General features: G+C 37.7%; 2 protein-coding genes across 2 annotated transcripts in view; one reads left to right on the top strand and one right to left on the bottom strand.

Annotated features, from left to right (window-relative positions):
* Positions 1-11,606, top strand: part of LOC127620632 (plexin-D1-like) — a 108,533-nt gene extending 96,927 nt beyond the window's left edge. The window contains exons 31-36 of the mRNA XM_052093822.1: positions 1,453-1,557; positions 1,687-1,850; positions 1,947-2,094; positions 5,367-5,507; positions 5,902-5,976; positions 10,772-11,606. Coding sequence (XP_051949782.1) covers positions 1,453-1,557; positions 1,687-1,850; positions 1,947-2,094; positions 5,367-5,507; positions 5,902-5,976; positions 10,772-10,888 — 750 coding nt within the window. The 3' untranslated portion in view covers positions 10,889-11,606. The remainder of the gene's footprint in view (positions 1-1,452; positions 1,558-1,686; positions 1,851-1,946; positions 2,095-5,366; positions 5,508-5,901; positions 5,977-10,771) is intronic.
* Positions 11,607-12,604: 998 nt separating this feature from the next.
* Positions 12,605-19,512, bottom strand: LOC127620520 (rhodopsin-like). Its single transcript, XM_052093648.1, has 5 exons — positions 19,152-19,512; positions 17,673-17,841; positions 14,993-15,158; positions 14,661-14,900; positions 12,605-12,954 (listed from the first exon to the last, which is right to left on the bottom strand). Exons 1-5 carry the CDS (start codon positions 19,510-19,512, stop codon positions 12,826-12,828), a joined length of 1,065 nt encoding a protein of 354 aa, XP_051949608.1. The 3' UTR covers positions 12,605-12,825.
* Positions 19,513-22,623: the final 3,111 nt, after the last annotated feature.

The raw sequence follows: 22,623 nt of genomic DNA on the forward strand, positions 1-22,623 counted from the left end.
ACTTCAGTGGCTAAACCATATCTTCAGAAGTGATATGATAGGCAAGAAAAGATCGATATTTAAGTCCTTTTTTTACTATCAATATCCACTTTCACTTCCACAGTCGTTCTTCTTAAGTTTTTAGCAATTCACAATTTTCAGACATATCGCCACCTATTGGGCAGGGCCATATGTAGTAAAAAAGGACATAAATATTGATTGGTTTCTATCTTATTGCTTCTGAAGATATAGTTTAACCACTGAAGTGTTATGCAGGGCCGTATTAAGGTATTGCAATTCCCTGGGGCTCAACGTTCCACAGAGCCCTTGCCAGTCGACCGAGGGGGGGCACAACATGGACAGCTTTGCAGTTGGGCACCGTCTCTGTGTTTAAATCACCATGTCCCGCTGAACGCATTTTCTGAAACAGGTGGCAGAGGCCGCAAATGAGCTTCACTAGGGCTCCTGTATCTTTCATCTTGTGTATATTTCATTATGTCAAGACTTTTGAGCCTGTTTACATGCAAAACAATGCCTATTCTGAGGATTTTGCAGAAAGTGTCATTCTGAAGCGTCATGTAAACGTTTTCCTTACGTCATTTAAGGGATTAAGAGAAAGCGGTTTAACATAACCTAGGTATGTGCAAGGAGAGATCACACCAGGAAGCAGGAATGGCATTCTAAAGATGATTTTATTTCGGAGGAGCAAAATGTGCAGATAAATAAGTGTTTAAAAGTGAGCATCAAACAAAGGTTACAAAAAAAACTGTCTAAAATCTTTGACCTGTTTTACCAACTCCCCTCTCTCAACAATAGAGGCCGGAGTAAATTGTGATAAAGCAGCACTGACAGACACTCGTTGTCCATCATGTCTCCTTCCCCCTAGTAGCGACTGGCTTAAATACATGATTTTCCCGCCATTACTAATTGGAACATAACATTATCTTAAATAAAATTAACCCTCACTTCCCCATTCTTAAATACAATATAAATTGAATAAATACACAAGAACAAGAGAAAAACAAGAGTTGTCCCAATAAATATTGAAAAATGATGCGTAATATAATAAATAAGTCCTTTAAACGCATTCAAATTCCGTGATGGAGACGTGGCTTATGTGTCCATGTGACCATATAAGCAGTAAAGAGTGCTGCCGCTGCCACTTTACAGTGCATGGAAACGCAAAGCATGATTTCAGGTTTTAAGCAGCTTTCTCCAATTGGTATGTAAATGAGCGATTATAATTTGACATCCATTTGATGTTTGATGAACGATGCATTGTGTTGTGGAAAATGTACCCCTGTTTGTTTGAGCTGGTGGTGCAAAAATGACACACTTCAGCTTTAAGAACAAGAAAAGTCGTCAAAGATGTCTCAATGTACAGTATATATATCTACATGAATCTCTATGTAATATTCATTATATTGCCAGATGGTTGATTTCATGCTGTGGTTTATGGTGATGTGACTGTAGGTGCTGCCTCATGATGAGCTGATAGAAGGCAGGAAGTCACACAGACACAGTCACAGGAAGAAAGTCTTACCTGAGATATACCTGACCCGCCTGCTGTCGACTAAGGTAACTTACTTCAGTAGTGTGATACTCTGAAGACTAAACTCTGTTTTAAGGGTCAAAAACTAAATTGACTCTTTTTGATGCAAGAAACCTTCAAATGCAGATTGTAACTGTTTATGTGTTGTTCTTCAGGGAACACTTCAGAAGTTTCTAGATGATCTTTTCCAAGCCATCCTCAGTATTCCTCCAGAGAAACCACCATTAGCTATCAAATACTTCTTTGACTTTCTAGAAGAACAGGCGGATAAACGAGGCATTATAGATCCTGACACACTGCACATCTGGAAGACTAACAGGTATTTGTGCCTTCAACATGCTTGACTCGGGTCTTGATAAATATGACCATGTTAAGAAGATATGTTTAGTGGAATGACGTGCTGTTCTCTGTGCAGTTTGCCTCTGCGGTTCTGGGTGAACATCCTGAAGAACCCTCAGTTTGTGTTTGATATTGATAAGACGGATCACATGGATGCGTGTCTGTCCGTCATCGCTCAAGCTTTCATAGATGCCTGCTCACTTTCTGACCTGCAGCTCGGCAAGGTAAGAGCACACACGGTGTACAGCCAGTCACAGAGACTACTGTGCCGCTATTTGAATGTTTTATCACTTTATATTATATTATCAAGGATTATCTCCATCCCTAAACAGCACATCAAAATAAACGAACTGTGGTTAGTCACTTTACTTGGCCAGAATAATCTGCAGAATCTGACTATGCAAGACATTAAAGCCCCGATTCACACTAAAATTAAGTGTACTAATTGAACTTCAGGGCAGTATTGCAGGTGATTAACTAAGAACAAGTGTGCACTATGTAGAAATAGGATGGACACACCCAATGTAACACCAAAATGCAGCTCATTGTGAATCAGATTAATACCTGCCTTTCAGTCATATTTCCTATTTCATCTATTTGAATTGGCACTGCCCTCAAATTACATATTCATGAACTCCTGCACAAAGCTGACACGACTAGGGATGGGAATCGTAAGGAATTTAATCATATCTAATAATGATTCTTTTAATACTTTTGATCCTAACTATATATTAAATGAAACAGTGGTAACATTTAATTCATTCATTTATTCTTTTTAGCAGTCAGTAAATGCACTTCCTGATTGATGTCTCACAAGCCTTAAGTACAACATTACAAAACAAAGTTACAGTTTCGTTTTTTCATTTGGAGTTGGACATGATGAAAGTCATAACTTGTGCATCAGTAATGTTCATTCTGTAACGGCTACAGCTGATGTGTAAGTGTGTTTGAGTCACTAAAAAGAGCAGTTCATAAGAGTCATTCATTCAGGAACTGCACTTTACTGGTTAAACTGAATGTTTTTGATTCATGAAAAAGAACCGGTTCATAAGAGTCATTTGCTCTTATGGAATTAGACAACACTGGTCATGCTGTATATTTTTACACTGTAGCAGTCATTTGTTTTTAGGGGGCACCGAGGTTAGCCACTGCAACACCAAAAACATTTATCTTGTCTTTGAATGAGGCAATTCTGTAAATATTGCATTCCGTGTTCAGTGTGTGATAGATGATAAAACTGTTTGTATTTCTCCATAAGATAATTTAATCATGAATAGAACTTAGCCAAAATTGGAAATCGCTCACTTGTTCACTATTCCCCATTTAGTGATTGTCACACATGCACTATATAGGAAATATGGAGCGATCGATCAGATCAGACTGAGCTAAAGAACTGAATAAATAAAAGCTAAATGCCAGCTAATTAAAGTTATCTCTGTGAGATGGTCAATGACTCGCAGCTGTCAGAAAACGATCAAATATGTTTGTCTTGCGCAGTATGTGCTGTAAAAGAAAGCAGCTGATGTCTTGTGAACACAAATGCGGTTCCTTCGATCCGTTAAGCACCCGCCGCCTTTATTCTAATGAAAATATGGAACCCGCCGCTACAGAGGAATCATGTAAAACCGCCTTTCGTTGGTTTAAGTTTTTAGAATGACTGGAGAGGTTTCACCCTGAGACAAGTCGCTGCTTTCTTTGAACATGAAGAAAAGAGAATATAAAGACGCCACAGAACCTGTCAAATGCATTTCATCAGCGACTATATGACTTTACAAAACTGATTGACTGTTCAACAGAGATCAGAGAGAGTTGGCAAACATTAACTGCACTGACATTAAGGCAATTCATTTGTTTTATTACATTAACACTGCACTTTCCCTTTGTCCTCGACCTTTCCCGTGAGCATGATCTCTGAAGCAGCCACTGGATGCTGCATATAGTGGAACATATGTGACTAGATTGGACTGACAGAATTTAGACATGTGAATAAAGATTTCAGCCTCAGACATTCTTTACTACATGCAATAATCATTTAACTGAATTATTGAGAGGTCAGATATGTTTTTGGAAGTTCAAATAATCCATACAAAATCCTCTTGCCTCAGAAATCTAAGGAGGCACGTGCCCCCTCAGTCTGAATGGGCACCTCTGGACTGTAGATTGAAAAGAACCGGTTCATAAGAGTTATTTGTGTTGTGCTACCACATTTGCTCATTTTTATACACACAAATCTTAGTAAATCAGAGTCTTACTGTGTCACTATGATTTATTTGTATTTATTCCCATTAAATCCAGCACTTATTAAAAAGTTTAACCCTTGGACCAACACTGACATTTTCACATAGATGCTATGCTACTGCTGACATCAAACTCTTACATCAAAAAATATTGATACTGTATAATCCATGACCTCAGCACTGCATCAATGTCCAAACTCATAAACACACTTGTGTGACCCTCTGTGACTTGTCTGTTGGCCAACATCACCAGTAAGAATGTTCCCATATTTGAACGTGAATCTTTGCCTGCATTAGTTTAGCATGTCTCTGACATCACTTCCTGTTCTCAGAGCTCAGTTTGGTTTCTCAGTGTCTACACACATTTACTGTACTTTACATGTCCTGCACATGTGTGCGTGTGGTCTTGACATGTTCATATACAGGCAGGTTATCGGTATAAATCATTTGTTGGTGTGTAAGCTGGGTTTGTGGTGCACTGCAGACAGAAGTAAATGAGGGTGGTGTCAAAGGTCATGGAAGTGGTTCAACAGTACGCATGTCTCAGAGCAGAAATGTAGAGAACAGTTTGAGGATATTTTTGAGGTCAACCAGTAAACGCTGCAAGCTGCATTATGCTACAAACACACAGATGTGCGTTCTGTTTCAATTCGGATGAAGGACATTCCTGCGTCACATTGCCCAACTCAACTGGCACCGCATGGTGCTAGCAATGCCAACATCATGGGTTTGATTGTCACTCCCTGCAGATCAGTGATGTAGTCGGGACAATACGTGCAGATATGCATTTACAATTTCAATATACAGTATTTATGTTAACAGAAATAAAATATGTTAGTTTACAAATCTGTTTCTTAGATATCAATCACAGACCATGTAGTGGCTCATTTATCCACTGAAAGATTTTTTCTTTTACGCTTATTTCGCGTGTCATGTAAACACCTTACCCGGTGTTCTTACTGGCTCATCCAATGAGAGCAAGTGTTGAGCGCATGCCTCTTCACAGTTTGACGTCAGAAGTAGAGAATAATGCGATGTAAATGTCATGTAAATATCTTGCCTTGTCAGATTCTGGAAATAAGCTGATTTTCGAGAGTAATCAGAATATTGGTGTGCATGTATAACGGGATCAGTGGTGCTTGCCTTAGCAAACTATTCATAATATAATAAATGTTATAATGTTTGCATTGTAATCCTCATCCAGAACAATCTACAATTTTTAATCAAACTCTACATTTTATTTGTGTCTTTTATTACAGGATTCCCCCACCAATAAGTTGCTCTATGCCAAAGAGATCCCGGAGTATAAGAAGAGAGTTCAGTGTTATTATAAACAGATTCAGGAGATGTCACCGCTCAGCGAACAGGAAATGAACGCTCACCTCGCTGAGGAGTCCCGGGTGAGCTGAATGCACACTTCCTGTTATACTTTTTGTATAAATATAAAATAGTTCAATCTAATTACACATAGATTATTTACTCATTATTTGTGTGTGCTATGTATTTTCATGCTCATTAGATTAGCACATTGTTAGCATAGCAACATGCTAACATCAGACTATTGGAATCCATTATCAGTCAGTCTCCCGTGCACTTCACGTGAGGAGCACTACTTGTATGTAGAGCTTCAAAATCATGTTTGAGGTTCCATTTCAGTTCTACAGCATTAGCGGCCGATGCAGCGCAGTGGAATGGAATAGGTTTTGATGGATCATGCTAATCATGTATTAGACATTTGAAAAGCTGATGTCTGTCTTGAAATAAAATGTATTTTGTCCTGCTCCTGTCCTACAGAAATACAGGAATGAGTTCAACACAAATCTGGCCTTAACTGAAATCTACAAATATGCCAAGAAATATCGCAATCAGGTGAGTAAGCTTAATTAAAACGTTTTTTATATTTGTTTCAGGTATTGATTTGAGCATACTATATGTATGTTTTTGTCTTATTATGTATTTCTATGTATACTTATATTTCCAATCGTTCTTAATTTGTATTCTATTATTTTATTATCTCTGTCTTGTTGGATTGTTGTGCACTGGAAGCTTCTGTCACCAAGACAAATTCCTGGTATGTGGAAGCATACTTGGCAATAAATCTTATTCTGATTCTAAATCTGATCTGATATTAAGACGGGACACTGGCCATATGTTGCATGCACATCATTTTCTGATTAAGGCTCAAGATATTTAAATGCCACCCAGGTGTCGGAAGATTCCTCTTCACATGTAATCAGCATATTCCAAATAAACTTACATACATCTTATTTTCCTGGAAAAACTGGAGATACTCATGCTATTTACGATCAATTTAACTTTTTAGTCAAAAAGTAGTGTGATGCATTTAATTATGAATTCTTGTAATCCGAATCCAGTTAATGACCTTCGGTGAAGTTAATTGCTTTTAATTGCATTATTTAGATTTACATGTATTTCTAAAATAATATTATTCATGTGTAATGAAAAATATTTTGACTTGTCACAACTGTCAGTAATAATTTTATTTAATTAATATAATATAATACTGTAACACTTTACAATAAGTTTGCATTAGTTAACATTAGTTAATGTATTAGTTGACCTGAACTTACAATGAACAACACATATTTACAGCATTTATTAATATTAGTTCATGTTCATTTATATATATACAAACACATTTCTTAACATTAGAAAGGCGTATAAGTTAACATTACTTAATGCATTAGCAAACGTGAACTAACAATAAACAACACCCTTTTACAGCATTTAGTAATCTTGCTTTATGTTCATTTATAGATATATAGTTATTGTCAACTAACAAGCAAAAGAGCCTCTTTAAAGTATTTATTAATGTTCATTAATATGAATGCCCATAAAAGAATACACACACACACACACACACACACACACTGGCGGCCAAAAGTTGGTAATAATGTACAGATTTTGCTCTTATGGTAAGAAATTGTTACTTTTATTCACCAAAGTTGCATTCAACTGATCACAATGTATAGTCAGGACATTAATAATGTGAAAAATTACTATTACACTTTGAAAAAACTAAAATACTTCAAAGAGTTCACATCAAAAACTCCTCCACGTGCAGCATTGACAGCTTTACAGATCCTCAGATCCAGATACTCAGGTGACCTTTCACCCCACACTTCCTGTAGCACTTGCATTAGATGTGTCTGTCTTGTCGGGCACTTCTCACGCACCGTACAGTCTAACTGATCCCACAAAATCTCAATGGGGTTAAGATCCATAACACTCTTTTCCAATTATCTGTTGTCCAATATCTGTTTCTTTGCCCACTCGAACATTTTCTTTTTGATTTCTGTTACAAAAGTGCCTTTTTCTTTGCAATTATTCCCATAAGTCCTCCTGAGTCTTCTCTTTACTGTTGTACATGAAACTGGTGTTGAGCGGGTAGAATTCAATGAAGCTGTCAGCGGAGGACATGTGAGGCGTCTATTTCTCAAACTAGAGACTCTGATGTACTTATCCTCTTGTTTAGTTGTACATCTGGTCTTCCACATCTCTTTCTGTCATTGTTAGAGTCAGTTGTCCTTTGTCTTTGAAGACTGTAGTGTACAGCTTTGTATGAAATCTTCAGTTTCAAGCATTGTATAGTGTTCATTCCTCAAAACAATGATTGACTGATGAGTTTCTAGAGAGCGTGGCTTCTTTTTTTCCATTTTTGACCTAATACTGACCTTAAGACATGCCAGTCTATTGCATACTGTGACAACTCAAAACAAACTCAAAGACAATGTTCAGCTTCATTTAATAAATCAAATATCTTTCAACTGTGTTTGATATAATATCAAGTGATATTCTTGTACCAAATTATCAATTTATCATGATTACTCAAGGATAAGGTGTTGGAGTGATGTTGCTGTCTAGATTTGATCAAAAATGACTTTTTTTCAACTAGTGATGTTGCTGTTTTACATCAGTAATGTTCTGACTATACTTTGTGATCAGTTGAATGTCACCTATATTAAAATAATGCACACCTGAGGTGGTAAAGCGGTCACAGCGTGCTGCAGAGTGACTCTTGCTACTCAGGACTTGAAATAGCTTTAGAACTAGTAACGGAGGCTTGCGAGGCTTACACTGCTTAACTGGAGTAGTGAGGTAGTGCGTTTGTTCATATGTGTGAGTTTGTTCTTGAGGGATTGAAACAGAGAAGCTCAGAAACTGAGAGAGATCGCCTGTGGGATTACTTTTATTTGTTGCAGCTCTCTTCAGAAGTAACATCGCTTCAAAATATCCAAGATGTAAGTTTAAGCACTTAAACTGAGTGTCACCATATTTCTGCTGTAAACTTTAACAAGTGTTTTCAACCCCACTGAGATGCAGCTGTGTGCTGAAATGATGTGTTGTTCTCTCGCAAGTGTGTGTAATGCATATAATGTATGTGTGTCCACATGTGTGTGGAGTGTGATGATGTTTCCCACAGATATTTCAGAAACTGTTATATTGATCAAGTGTATCTAGCTCTGATACAGCTCAGTGTGTGTGTGTGTGTGTGTGTGTGTGTGTGTGTGTGTGTGTGTGTGTGTGTGACCGAGAGAGAGAGAGAGAGGGAGGGTAGCGCGGTGCTTTCCATTTTAGCTATGTGATTGTGATTAGGGCGAAATACATTGAAACATAAAAAGTTTCAAATATTAAAAGTTATTTCTGATAATAGAAACTGTTGTATTGATCAAGCCGCAGGGGTGCGGCTCTATTTCTATATATATATATATATATATATCCTGTATATGGAATATTGAAAGTATTCTCACTCACTTATATTATTGTTTGATAATTGTCACTCCTTACCTATGTGATATTTTACTTAATGGTAAAAATAAATAAATATATACATTATTATGGAGTTTTGTGAAACATTTGAACATCAATTAATGCATAACTAAATGTTTTTTTTTTTACTATTTATTTATGATAATTAATGATAATAAAGTATATATTATGCATATTTGTGAACTTTATTGAAAAGTCTAAAATATTTCAACATTACCAAATGTGTTATTAATGTTTATAGGCTCTTTACTAACATTAGTTAACATTAAAAAAGCATTAATTACGAGCGATGACAGACATTATTGTAAAGTGGAAGCAATTCAACGATGCAAACATTTGCAGGATATTTAAAAGCATTACATAACAAAGGTAACATATTCATAAACATTTCAATTCAACAACAAATACCACAAATATAATTCTGAGAACATTTTCTGCAAAAAATCTTAGTTGTGTATGTTAAAACACAACATACACAACAATAGAAAACTGTCAAATAAGTTTTGCACTAGAGAACTCCCCTCACGTTGCAACTGTATATATATATATATATATATATAACTGTGTGTGTGTGTGTGTATATATATATATATATATATATATATATATATATAATGTATATTATTGACATTGCACATGACATAAATACTGTAAAGACATGTTATTTTTAAGTGTTAGTTTTTGTTAACTAAATCATAATTACCTAAAACACCTTTTAAATGTTACGAAATGTTTTATTATATACTATTGTATTAATGAACATTAATAAATACTTTAAAGAGGCTCTTTTGCTTGTTAGTTGACAATAACTATATATCTATAAATGAACATAAAGCAAGATTACTAAATGCTGTAAAAGGGTGTTGTTTATTGTTAGTTCACGTTTGCTAATGCATTAAGTAATGTTAACTTATACGCCTTTCTAATGTTAAGAAATGTGTTTGTATATATATAAATGAACATGAACTAATATTAATAAATGCTGTAAATATGTGTTGTTCATTGTAAGTTCAGGTCAACTAATACATTAACTAATGTTAACTAATGCAAACTTTTTTAAATTGTACCGATAGTTTTTGTATATGACCCAAAATTCAGATGAATACAGGCATATGCTAGCTGTCTTATTCAGATAGAACCCATAATATTGGCTTAATCTGCATTTACATGATCATATGAATATGACCATATTTTGACTAATATCAGAAAATGAGTGTGTAAACGCAATCATTCAGTCTCTCCTGAAGTCTGCCAGCACCTCACCTGTGATTACATCATGTTCCTGTACATGTGTGAGCGTTCTGCCACCCAGATGTCCTGCTCTGATTTTCAGGTCCATTCTTTCATCGAGGCTGAGCTCAGTGGATCTGAAACAGCGCAGTGAAATGCACTGATTGTTGCCCGCGTGATTGGCTCATTCTGTACCAGCAGCTGCTGTATGAATAGAGGCTGTTTGACATGAAAGAGCGCTCGCATGCGGGTTTACAAAACAAGCAGGCAAACTGTAATGCTGATTACTTTTTATGTGCAGTGTGCATAAACCCATGTGTGTGAAGAAGCCAGATTGTTTCGGGTTTCACTGTCACTTTCTCGATACGGTCAGAGAACATGTGAAAAGTTCAGCATAGGTTTGAGATGATCTCATCTGAATCTTTTGTTCTTGTTGGAGCTGTGGCACGTGGAAGTGCAATTCACCCAACACCCTGCTCACAGGAACACAGGTTTGAATCTGGTCAGCGTCATTCCAGTTGCCTTTTTCCCAATAGTTGACTGCCTCTTACTCACCGGCCTGACCTGAAGCCTTTAAAAAGCTCATAAGCATAATGTTCTTTTATATTTGATCTTTATGTTCAACACTCTCTCATTATCTCAGGTGGTGAGCGCACTGGACTCGAACCCTACCGCTCGACGCACGCAACTGCAGCACAAGTTTGAGCAGGTCATCGCACTGGTGGAAGACAACATCTATGAGTGCAGCAGTGAAGCCTGAACAACAGCCAATCAAAACAGAGCCCAGCAATCACAGCCAATCACGAGCCAGCTTCTGGGGCTCTGAGCCAATGAAAACACACTACATTCCTCAGACCATTTCATATGAAATGAAGGCCTTATAAGTTTGAATGAGACTGTTAAACCCCCTTTAATTTAACGTGGATTTAAATGTAACGAAATGGAAAAAGCTCAGTTGCTATGATTGATCATATTTAAATTGATATTCATATCTGTCTGGTCACAGTGGGTGTGTGATTCATATCGACTTATCTTTGAACTGGGATCTTGTTTAACTGTCGACCCTAGGAGCTTTGTAACGCACTGACCCCACACTCGGGGACATCCAATGATGCACTGGATTTTATAAGACATTCTCCATAGCAATATTCATAGCCGTGTATAATTATTTTGTAGCGTGATTGATTTAATGTGAATAAGGTTTCAGGTGGGATATTTGTACCTGCACTACTCTTTCAATGGCATACAACTACATATCCCACTACACCATGGACCGCAAGTGACATTATGATATGCATATAATAGGCTTGAATGGGACCTCATTGCAAATCTAGTTTTCCTTTTTTTATTTGATGGGTTTGGGTCTTTTTAGTTGGGTCTGAACCATAAATGTGTGCACAATACCATAGATATTCTGCTTAAAATGTGTTTAATTTCTTGAAGAAAGGGAATTTTAGCAAATAAAGCCATAAACTTGATTAAGACGGTGTGTGTGTAACGTGTGCACTGTTTACTTATGTTCAAACACAGCAGCAGGGCAAGTATTAACCCCTTTAAGTCCCACTACAGATGGGGCCAGTAGTATGTAAGTTGTGGTACCATTTGAAAGCTTATAATCTAAACATATCTCAGAAATTCATCACTTGCATTTATAGCACATAATATAAATCCTGAAAACCTCACAAATGAGACACAAACGAGCGCTACCCTGTGGTAAAGACGTATATATGAATAAGAATATAGAAGTTTTTTGAAAAAATGTAGAATAATATATTAATAATTTTATATACAAGTGCAAAGCTGATAATCATGACTTTCCAACAACACCAAGTTAAGCTTCTAGTCCACTCACAGGCAGAGATATTCGATGAAACGATGGGAAAAGTGCGCTGGATCACAAAATAGACTGAATGTCTAAGGACGAGCACATAGCGAGTGTCCAAGATCACCACCTGCATGTCAGATATGTACTGTATATTGTGATGGAAAGTGATAGAGGAAAATGTTCTTTTCCTTGTGCTTGCATGAACTTACACTTTTTGCAGGGACATTCAGAAAACAAAGCCTGAATCACAAGCTTTCAAAGACAGATGTTTATCATAAATAATATTGTACATGTTTAGAATCTTACGAATTGTTGAATTTTACTTTCTTTTTTCTTTTTTTACATTTGAGGGGTTTTCTGCACAATGAGACTGACATTATTCCACTGAATGTGTTTTTATTATGCTTTCCCTCTATATTTATATATGTACATTTACATATTCTCACCTAATTCCTCTACAGACCTCTAATCATTCACAGAATTATTTGACATGATGTGTAGCATCTCCTGAAGTCTATTATGGCTGCAACATACATCTCACTTCCTGTCAACACAAACTTAAGAAGAAACTTTACAGTAAAGCTAAGCAATATCATCCATGATAGCAGCTTTATATTCATTAACACCTTCAGCGTTATAAAATATGGACGAGGTGTTTTAAAAAAGACATTCCAGTAAGTTTCTACACAACACATGGATGGATTTAGTTCATGGTGCGTCACAACCACAAACGGCACAATGCTGAGAAGTTGTAAATGTTGTAGACTGGCCAATTGGACAGCAGGTAGATTTGCAGAGACATGTTTGGCCTATAGGAAGCTACTGGGTGGTTTAATTCCAGTTGTGCTGTGTGACACGAGTCATTCATGTGGTCAGGCAGGAGTGACTTGACTGGACGAGACAGTTGAGGATTGAGTCTTGCTGGAGACAGTTGTGCTGGTCTCCTCCTCACCGAATGGGTTCTTGCCACAGCACACTGTAGTGATCATGCTGTTCCTGAACTGTACGAGAGCAAACACACAGGTGTCTTAGATACTCAATGCAAACGTACATATTAGAGACTTTCGTAAAGTAATCAGTCAAATTATGATATTGAGCTGTGCAGTTAAGGCAAAAGATAAACAAATGTGCTTCAGTTGGTATTAAAACATAATTTCATACTTTAGATTTTCATGACTACTTGTCATCATTTACAAATGCATTATAAATCATTTACAAATGCATTATAAATCATTTACAAATGCATTATAAATCATTTTTATTCAGTACTTGCAACATGTATAAAAAGGGCAACCTTCATCCAATTATTGCCAAACAGTGAAAACTTTAACTTGCATATTATAAAGTCAATGCTTATTAAATCAACTTATATTAATCAAAAACATAAAATACCCTAATTCATGATTTATGTCACAATGCAGCAAAAATAAACTGTTTTAGTGAGATTAAAAGTGGGATCATGCCATTTTGCTACAGTCCGCTTTGAGTTTATAATCATTACTGTAATGTCTTGACTCTGTTTACGCGTCACCTGACGATGACATCATAAGAATGGTGCTACTCTCTGTCTCAACTTACTTAGTGTTGTTTGCAATGCACATCCGTCTACATTTAGGTACATTTTCAATGGCTGATGATGTTGAATAAATGTTAAGCTTTTATAATGGCCCACTATTTGGCAGGTACAGCATGAAAGTCATCCTATACTTGCATGTTGTTTTAACCACATATCAATGATTTGTAATGCATTTATGATCAAATTATTAGTCATTAATAAAGCCCTGTATAATCTCTTAACAAAAAATGATTTTTGCAATTTGCATGTTTAGGCTCCAATGTAAATGCCTTCAGCCATGATTGGCCGATCTCTTCATGAGTGAAATGAGTAACAGCACTTTGCTTAGTCCTGATGTATACAGTATAATGCTCTCATTTGCTGTGTCTTCGTCAGTTCTGGTTCTTTCATGGCTGTAGTGGTTTGTTTAATTCTTCAGTGTTTCTTGTTTCTAGTGTATTGTTTGAGTTTATTTGTAAAAGCCTGCACTTAGATCCACTTCCTCTCATCTTTCGGCTCGACAAACATTACAGAAGAACTGACCCACTGTTGGATCTAACGGCTTTAGAACTCTTGTCTCTCAGTGAAGGGAGTAACACCATCAAGCAGTTCATGGAGCAGTTCTAAGCTCTTGCCCATACACTCATTTGGGGAGAAATTGAGCTCAAGTACTGCTTTCGTTTTGGGCTCAACAAGCCTGTGAAATCCTGTCTGCTGGGAGGCAGATGTAAGCTTTCAGTTTATGGACTACATTCTAAGGCTACTTTCTCCCCCTACACAGTGGGGTATGGCAGTTCCCCCATTGCGGTATCCAGCTCAAACTGTTAAGATCAGACTGAAACTACCAGGGATCTTTTTAAAAAGAATCATCAGCTGCTCATTTGTAACCTTCAGAAGAAAATGCTGAGTATCAGGTGCTACACACATACAGAATCAGCACAAGGTTTCACACACTACCACATTTTACTTATATTGTTAGTTCCTTTGCTGTTTAAGAATATTAGTGTGCATCCCAATTCCTCATGACCTAACTGTGACTGGACAGTTTCTGAAAACTGAATAGGCAACATTTATAGTACATGTGAATGTGGACAGTGTATCATGCGTGACCCCTATGACCCCTAAGAAGCATTCAGTGTTTTGTCATCTCACCTGTCTGTTGAGCATGATATAGATGACTGGGTTGTAGAGCGCTGCACTCTTAGCAAAAAATGCTGGAATTGTCATGAAGACAGGACCAAACTCTGTCCCTTGATTAGCAAAGATGTACCAGGCCACACTGGCATATGGCACCCAGCAGACTAAAAATGCAATCACCATGACAACCACCATACGTGTCACTTCCCTTTCGGCCCGCTGGGTCGTCTCTGATTCTTGCTGCTGAGCTGCAGCCTGAGAAGAGAAAAGAGAAAAAATAAATATATTGTACATTCATTGAAAACATGCATATTTGTAACATAAAAAAATAAAGGAGAAATACTTACGGCACGGACAGTACACAAAAGTCGACTGTAGCAGAAGAAGATGATGAGCAGTGGGATGGAGAAATGCAGGATGAACATGTAGATGACAAATGAAGTGTTGTGGACTTCAGGTTTAGGAGTGTAGTAATCTATTCCACAAGAGCACTGCATCCCTTCTGGAATATATCTGCACACACACACACACACACACACACACACACACACACACACACACACATGTTGTGTTTCCATGTTTTATGGGGACTTTCCTAAGACATAATAATTTTTATACTGTACAAACTTAATATTCTATCCCCTAACCCTCATATACAAAACATATACATTTATAAATCAAAAAAAAAAAACATAATTTAGTATGATTTATAAGCTGTTTTCCTCATGGGGACCGACAAAACGTCCCACAAGGTCAAACATTTCGGGTTTTGGTCCCCACAAAGTGATAAATACACGCTCACACGCTCACACGCACACACACACACACACACACACACGCACGCACATACACACACACACACACACACACACACACACACACAAACACACAACTTGCCCATAGAATTATTTTATTGTAATATAAATATAATTATATTTCATAATATATTCAACTGTATATACAAGGATGGCAATCTATTAAAATGTAAGAAATGCCCACAAATAAAAAATAATTCAATGGCAGCCAAAAGTTTGGAATAATGTACAGATTTTGCTGTTTCGGAAGGAAATTGGTACTTTAATTCACCAAAATGGCATTCAACTGATCACAAAGTATAGTCAGAACATTACTGATGTAAAACAGTACCATCACTAGTTGAAAAAAAGTCATTTTTGATCAAATCTAGACAGCAACATCACTCCAACACCTTATCCTTGAGTAATCATGATAAATTGATAATTTGGTACAAGAATATCACTTGATATTATATCAAACACAGTTGAAAGATATTTGATTTATTAAATGAAGCTGAACATTGTCTTTGAGTTTGTTTTGAGTTGTCACAGTATACAATAGACTGGCATGTCTTAAGGTCAGTATTAGGTAAAAAAAATTAAAAAAAGAATTCAAGAGCTTTCTCTAGAAACTCATCAGTCAATCATTGTTTTGAGGAATGAACACTATACAATGCTTGAAACTGAAGATTTCATACAAAGCTGTACACTACAGTCTTCAAAGACAAAGAACAACTGACTCTAACAAGGACAGAAAGAGATGTGGAAGACCAGATGTACAACTAAACAAGAGGATAAGTACATCAGAGTCTCTAGTTTGAGAAATAGACGCCTCACATGTCCTCCGCTGACAGCTTCATTGAATTCTACCCGCTCAACACCAGTTTCATGTACAACAGTAAAGAGAAGACTCAGGGGTGCAGGACTTATGGGAATAATTGCAAAGAAAAAGGCACTTTTGTAACAGAAATCAAAAAGAAAATGTTCGAGTGGGCAAAGAAACAGACATTGGACAACAGATAATTGGAAAAGAGTGTTATGGATCTTAACCCCATTGAGATTTTGTGGGATCAGCTAGACTGTAAGGTGCATGAGAAGTGCCCGACAAGACAGACACATCTAATGCAAGTGCTACAGGAAGTGTGGGGTGAAAGGTCACCTGAGTATCTGCATCTGAGGATCTGTAAAGCTGTCAACTGCACATGGATGATTTTTTGATGAGAAATCTTTGAAGTAGTTTAAGAAGTTCTGAATTTTTTTTAGTAAATTGTAATAATAATTCTTCACATTGTTAATGTCCTGACTATACATTGTGATCAGTTGAATGACACTTTGGTGAATAAATGCACCAATTTCTTTCCGTAAGAGCAAAATCTGCACATTATTACAAACTTTTGGATGCCAGTGTACAGTGGCAAGAATTACCAGCATTTATGTATACATTTGTCATAAAATCTGGTTTGATCTTCATCTATGTTACAATAATGAACAAACACAATCTGTTTTAACTGATAAAAACACAAATTATTGTATTAGTCTTGTACATTTTGAAGACATCATTCAAACATTCACAGTGTAGATTGGAAAATGTATGTGTACCCCTTGGCTTATGACATCAAAAAAGGCTAACTAGAGTCAGGAGATGGCCAACCTGGCATCCAATTAATGAAATGAGATCGGGTGTGTGGGTTAGAGCTACTTTGACTTGGAAACAAAACGTGTTTGCTGACGTAGACCATTCATCGCAAAAAAGCAATCTCAAAAGACCTCCATCAAGAATTGTTGCTTTCCATATGGAAGGGTTACAAAGTTATCTGGAAAAACGTAGATATTCATCTGTCCACAGTTAGACAAACTGTCTATAAATGATGATTTAGTACTGTGGCTACTCTCCCTAGAAGTGGCCGTCCAGCCAAGATGACTCAATGAGGTAAAAAAGAAGCCTAGACTGACAGCTATATACTTAAAGAATCATTAGAACTAGTAATCATCTGTTCATGAGTCTATATTTATAGTATATGATTTTATTCATAATTTGTTTCAATTGAGGAGGTTTTGTCAGGTTTAGCTCAATTCTGTGGACAATTTTATCCCCAAACTATACCTAATTAAACTAACACACACACACACACACACACTTGGTGGTGTTTTTTGATCAAATACCCATCATCTACAATCTTAGAACACATTGATATGATTGATTTATCGAAGAGAAAAACAAATGTAATTTTACCTGGACCAGCCCAGCAGTGGGGGTACAGCGCAGGTGAGGGCCATGACCCAGGTGAAGCCCACCCCCATGATGGCATGTTTGTCACTGAAACGAAATGTTGCCATTGGCTTACACACCACTATGTAGCGCTCAATAGCCAACACCACTAGAGACCACAGCGCTATCTCACCTGAGGAACAATCAATAATCCATCATTATATTCATGTAGACTCATCTAAACTCTGAATGATAACTGTCACAAAAACCATATTGTATGTGCTGCATGATGTATCTTGGTGTAAAGGCAATGTTCACAGAACAGATATGAATCTCATTAAATGTGACAAGACCATGACTAGGTCACATTGCACCCCAAAAATCAATAGAAACAAGCAAATAGTATTTGTTGTACAACCTTCAATTTATGGTGATTTAAATAAAAGTATTATAGTAATGAGAATTTAATGAGAACAACTGTTGAGAATTATATATAATAATTACATATATTATACATATTATTAATAATACATAATCATAATATTTTATATATATAATTATGTATAACAATTAGAATAAAAAAGGCAAAAAATGGCCTTTAAAATAGGCTTCATTTTATTTTAATCAGCACTTTGTGTGTGTGTGTGTGCGTATATATTTGTGTGTATGTGTATATGTGTGTGTGAGTATATGTGTTTGTGTATATGTGTGTATGTGTGTTTGTGTATATGTATATGTGTGCGTATATGTGTGTATATGTGTGTTCGTGTATATGTATATGTGTGTACTCTTGGAGTTTCATGATCACAGAGGCTCATCAGTACGTCCACAGTGTGAATACAGGATCTTGTGCATATATGAATGAAGTACTCTTGTTTAAAATCTCTCGCTCTGTTTCCAGTTATTATTACACGTTCCTCCTGAACACGTTAATATACTCATGATAGATTTTGACAACTCTATAACCTGTAAATTCACTTCGCTAATTAATTACACATTGACATCAACACCATAGATCTCTACATAGAAACCGCTAGAAAGGAAATTTTCAAGATGGCTGTGCACTAGATTCTCTATCGCATAAGGTGAATAGTGCTCAGAACAAGTCCGCAAGAATTTCATTGTTGCGTGCAAATTGCGTTCAGCACAGATTTTGTGGGTGCGTTTGCGCCGTTGCCAGATCTACCTAATGTCTTTAGTGAATCGGGCATGAAATCAAATAAACAGCGCTTTTACTGAACAAACTCATTCTTAGTGAATTCACACCTGAATCTGATAGAAAAATGTATAGTGGTGGTATCATATGGTAATCCCATGGTACTTTGATATGTACTGAATGATTACAATATTCAAAGTACATATCACACAACATGTCAGCACTAATTTACTTTTTGGTGAATTAATCCTTCAAGTCCAAATAAACCCAGTGTTTGACTCATCCAATGATCTAGACACATAATCAGAACAGTTTTCCCAAGATTTTTCCATCACAAATGCACTCACCACCCAGGGTGGCAAAGAAGCCCTCAATGTTGCAGCCGGTGACCCCCAGGACGAAATATCCATGCAGAGCCGTGAAGAGGGTTACGGTGAAGCCCCCCATCACCATGAACAGGTCGGCCACAGCGAGATTGAGCAGGATGTAGTTGAGGGGCGTGCGGAGCTTCTTGTGCTGGATGGTCACATAGAGCGTCAGGAAGTTGATGGGGAATGAGGTGATGATGAGGAAGAGTATGTACGCGGCCAGGAGAGAGTACTTCCACGGCTCGGCCAGGTAGTACTGAGGCTCCTCGAAAGGGCTGCGGACTAAACCTGTTTTGTTGGACATCGGCACATAGAAGTTTGGACCCTCTGTCCCGTTCATGTTTGCTTCACCGGTCAGGAGCCCAATCAGAGAGAAAGAATACAGACAAGCAAACGAGACCAAAACTTTCTCCACCTCCTCAGTTGAAAGCAAACAAAGTCCCTAAAAATGAGTAATCTGCTCCCCAGGACACGAGCGGTTCTTATATGCCCCCCGCTGGCCCAGATTAACTGCATATGCCAGATTACAGTACAGTGCTGCAATTTGGAGGAATGGGGTTACAAACAGATTGAGGTTAGAGAGCGTTTGATAATCCGTGAAGGTTGTGGGCTGGAGGACAACAGCAACAACTAAGAACATGAGACAAAACAAACGACACTTGGTTCATTCCTGGAATTTGAATGAATATGCTTGTGTTGTATTTAAGGAAGTGCTTCTGTAAAAGACTAAACATGGTGATTGAGATTTAAGGGCATTAACCTGAAGTTTATTTTGATATTATCACACTGATTTCTGTCATTTACTGTAGCAAGATGGAATATTTCAAAGGGAGAAAAACCAGCTAATGCCACAAAATTCAAGGAAGTATTTCTAGGCATACATGACTATCAAAAATATATTCTAGTCAAGCTCAAGTGTTTCAATTTTATTTATGACTTGATTAGTTACTCAATCAGTCAACAGGATGGAACATGACGGGGTAAAAATAAAGACTTCAGAATCCATCAATTGCCAATACAAAGTGATGTTTGTGATGTTGTTTTCCCACTAAAAATGAAACGGCTTTTTGAAGGATTATGTCATTAAGGAACTTTTTATTAGTTCATTTTGTATTTTTTCCTCATGAAATGTCTAACTAGGTGGAATGTGCATGAGTGGGACGAGCAGGATATGATGATAAATGAAGAGAAGTGTTGAGACTTAATTCATCTCAGGAAATGTTTTTTTCTACATCTGAATAATAATTATTTATTCATCCTTATCCTCCTGAGATCCAAATGTGACTGCTGTGTGTATTTTCCATTTCCCTTTTTGAATTGTAACTAGTAGCACCTAATAAACATGCAAGAAAAAAGCAAATAGATTTTCTAAACATTGATGTCCTCATATGTGCTCAGTGGGTCTAAGTTGTGAAATTTTAAATAACACTAAGCTATAGAAAGTCAATTTTTTTCATCAAATAGTTTCTGATGTTTCCAGCAGTGTTGGTTATTCATGTTTTTGACACATTACATCAGAAATTAGCATAATTTATTCAGATTCAAAGTAATGGCCAGCATCATCCAATCACTGCTAACCATGCATCCATCCATTTTCTTTACCACATAGTCCATTAGGGTCTCATGGCAATAGGGAGCGCAGAGAGACAGACATCCCTGTACTCTGCAACTTCCTCCAGCTCAACCAGAGGGATCCCTAGCTGCTCCAGTGGGTCTTAGGCCGACCTCAGGGTCTCATCCCTGTTGGCCATGCCTGGAACACCTTCAAACGGGACGTGCCCATGGGGCACCCTTACCAGATGCCCGAACCACCTCAACTGGCTCCTCTCAATGGGCTCAACTCTGAGTTCATCATGGATGACCGAACTCCTCACCCTGTCACCGAGAGTGAGTCCTGCCACACTGCGGAGAAAAATCATTTCAGCCGCTTGTATCCGTGATCTTATTATTTTGGTCATTATCCAGAGTTCATGACCATAGGTGAGGGTAGGGATGAAGACCGACCAGAAAATAGAGAGCTTTGCCTTATAGCTCAGCTCCCCCTTCACCACTTCTGTCCGGTACAGTGCCACTGTTCCCAGTCTGCAGCTGATGCCAGCCATGTTAAAATAAAATGATACATGATCATTTCTGAATCTATGTACTAATTATTATTGTCTCATGTCTGCCAAACATGTTGAGTGATCCAAACATCATCTGCAGCCTGAAACTGAACTTTTGGTTGGAGTTTAGGAGTGAATGCACTTAGATGAAGTGTTTTCTTCCAATTTAATTGCAAGGCAGAATATTTTTTACAAAGCAGTTGACCATCCATGAATCAGTAACAGAAGTTAGCTACATGCTGTCACACAAGCTCGCAAAATAGAGCAAGCCTTTCTCTGATGTTGAAGGCAGCTGATTTCACATATTTTTCCATTGTGCTGGATGAGAGCACGGATATCAAAGATACCGCTCAACTACTTATTTTCATTCAAGGAATCAGTGACAGGTTTGAAATAGTGGAGGAATATCTTGCCATGGAGTCGATGAAGGGGACAACAAGGGGATCAGATCTCTATGACAGGGTGTTGGGATGTTTGGAAAGTCTGAACCTGTCATGGGCTAAATTGCTGAACGTGACCACAGATGGATCTCCAAACCTCACCGGGAAGAACGTCTGGGTCCAGTGGAGGAAAGAGGACTGGGTAAGAGAGGACAACCCCTACTCAGATTTGATCTTCCTACACGGCATAATTCACCAGGAATCCCTGTGTAAATCTGTGTTGCAACTTGATTATGTGCTAAAACGGTGGTGAAACTTGTGAACTTTATCCGGGCCCGAGAGCTTAACCATCGCCAGTTCATCCAGCTACTGGAAGAAAGTGACACTGAACACATAGACGTGCTGTACCACTCGAATGTTCGCTGGCTGAGCCTGGGGAAGGTGTTTTGCCATGTGTGGGAGTTGAGAGGAGAGATAGGGACGTTTCCGGTGACTGTCGGTATAGCTGACAAGATTGCAGAGTTGCAAGACACGGATTGGGTGTGTGACTTTGCATTTAGAGTGGATGTAATGGGCCATCTGACCTCAATCTAAAGTTGCAGGGGAAGAATGTGTTCGTGCACGAGCTGTATTCATACGTGCGAGCGTTCAAAGCCAAGCTGACCCTGTTTCCCTACAAATGACCAACAAGTGCTTCACACATTTCCCAACACTGGCTACCTTGGATGTGCCACCCAGCCACACCGACAGACACACCACTACTCTCACAGACCTCCACACCGAGTTCAACCGGCATTTCTCTGACTTTGTGAAGACTGAGCTAGAGCTGGAGCTGGTGTCCTCTCCCATTTCATTTGATAGCGAGAAAGCGTCCAGAGATGTGCAGCTAGAACTGATTGACATCCAGCGCGACACTGCTTTCAAAAAAAAGTTCACTACATCCACACTGGACAACTACTATGGCTCACT

This window comes from Xyrauchen texanus, chromosome 27, assembly GCF_025860055.1.
Source record: "Xyrauchen texanus isolate HMW12.3.18 chromosome 27, RBS_HiC_50CHRs, whole genome shotgun sequence".
Taxonomy (NCBI): domain Eukaryota; kingdom Metazoa; phylum Chordata; class Actinopteri; order Cypriniformes; family Catostomidae; genus Xyrauchen; species Xyrauchen texanus.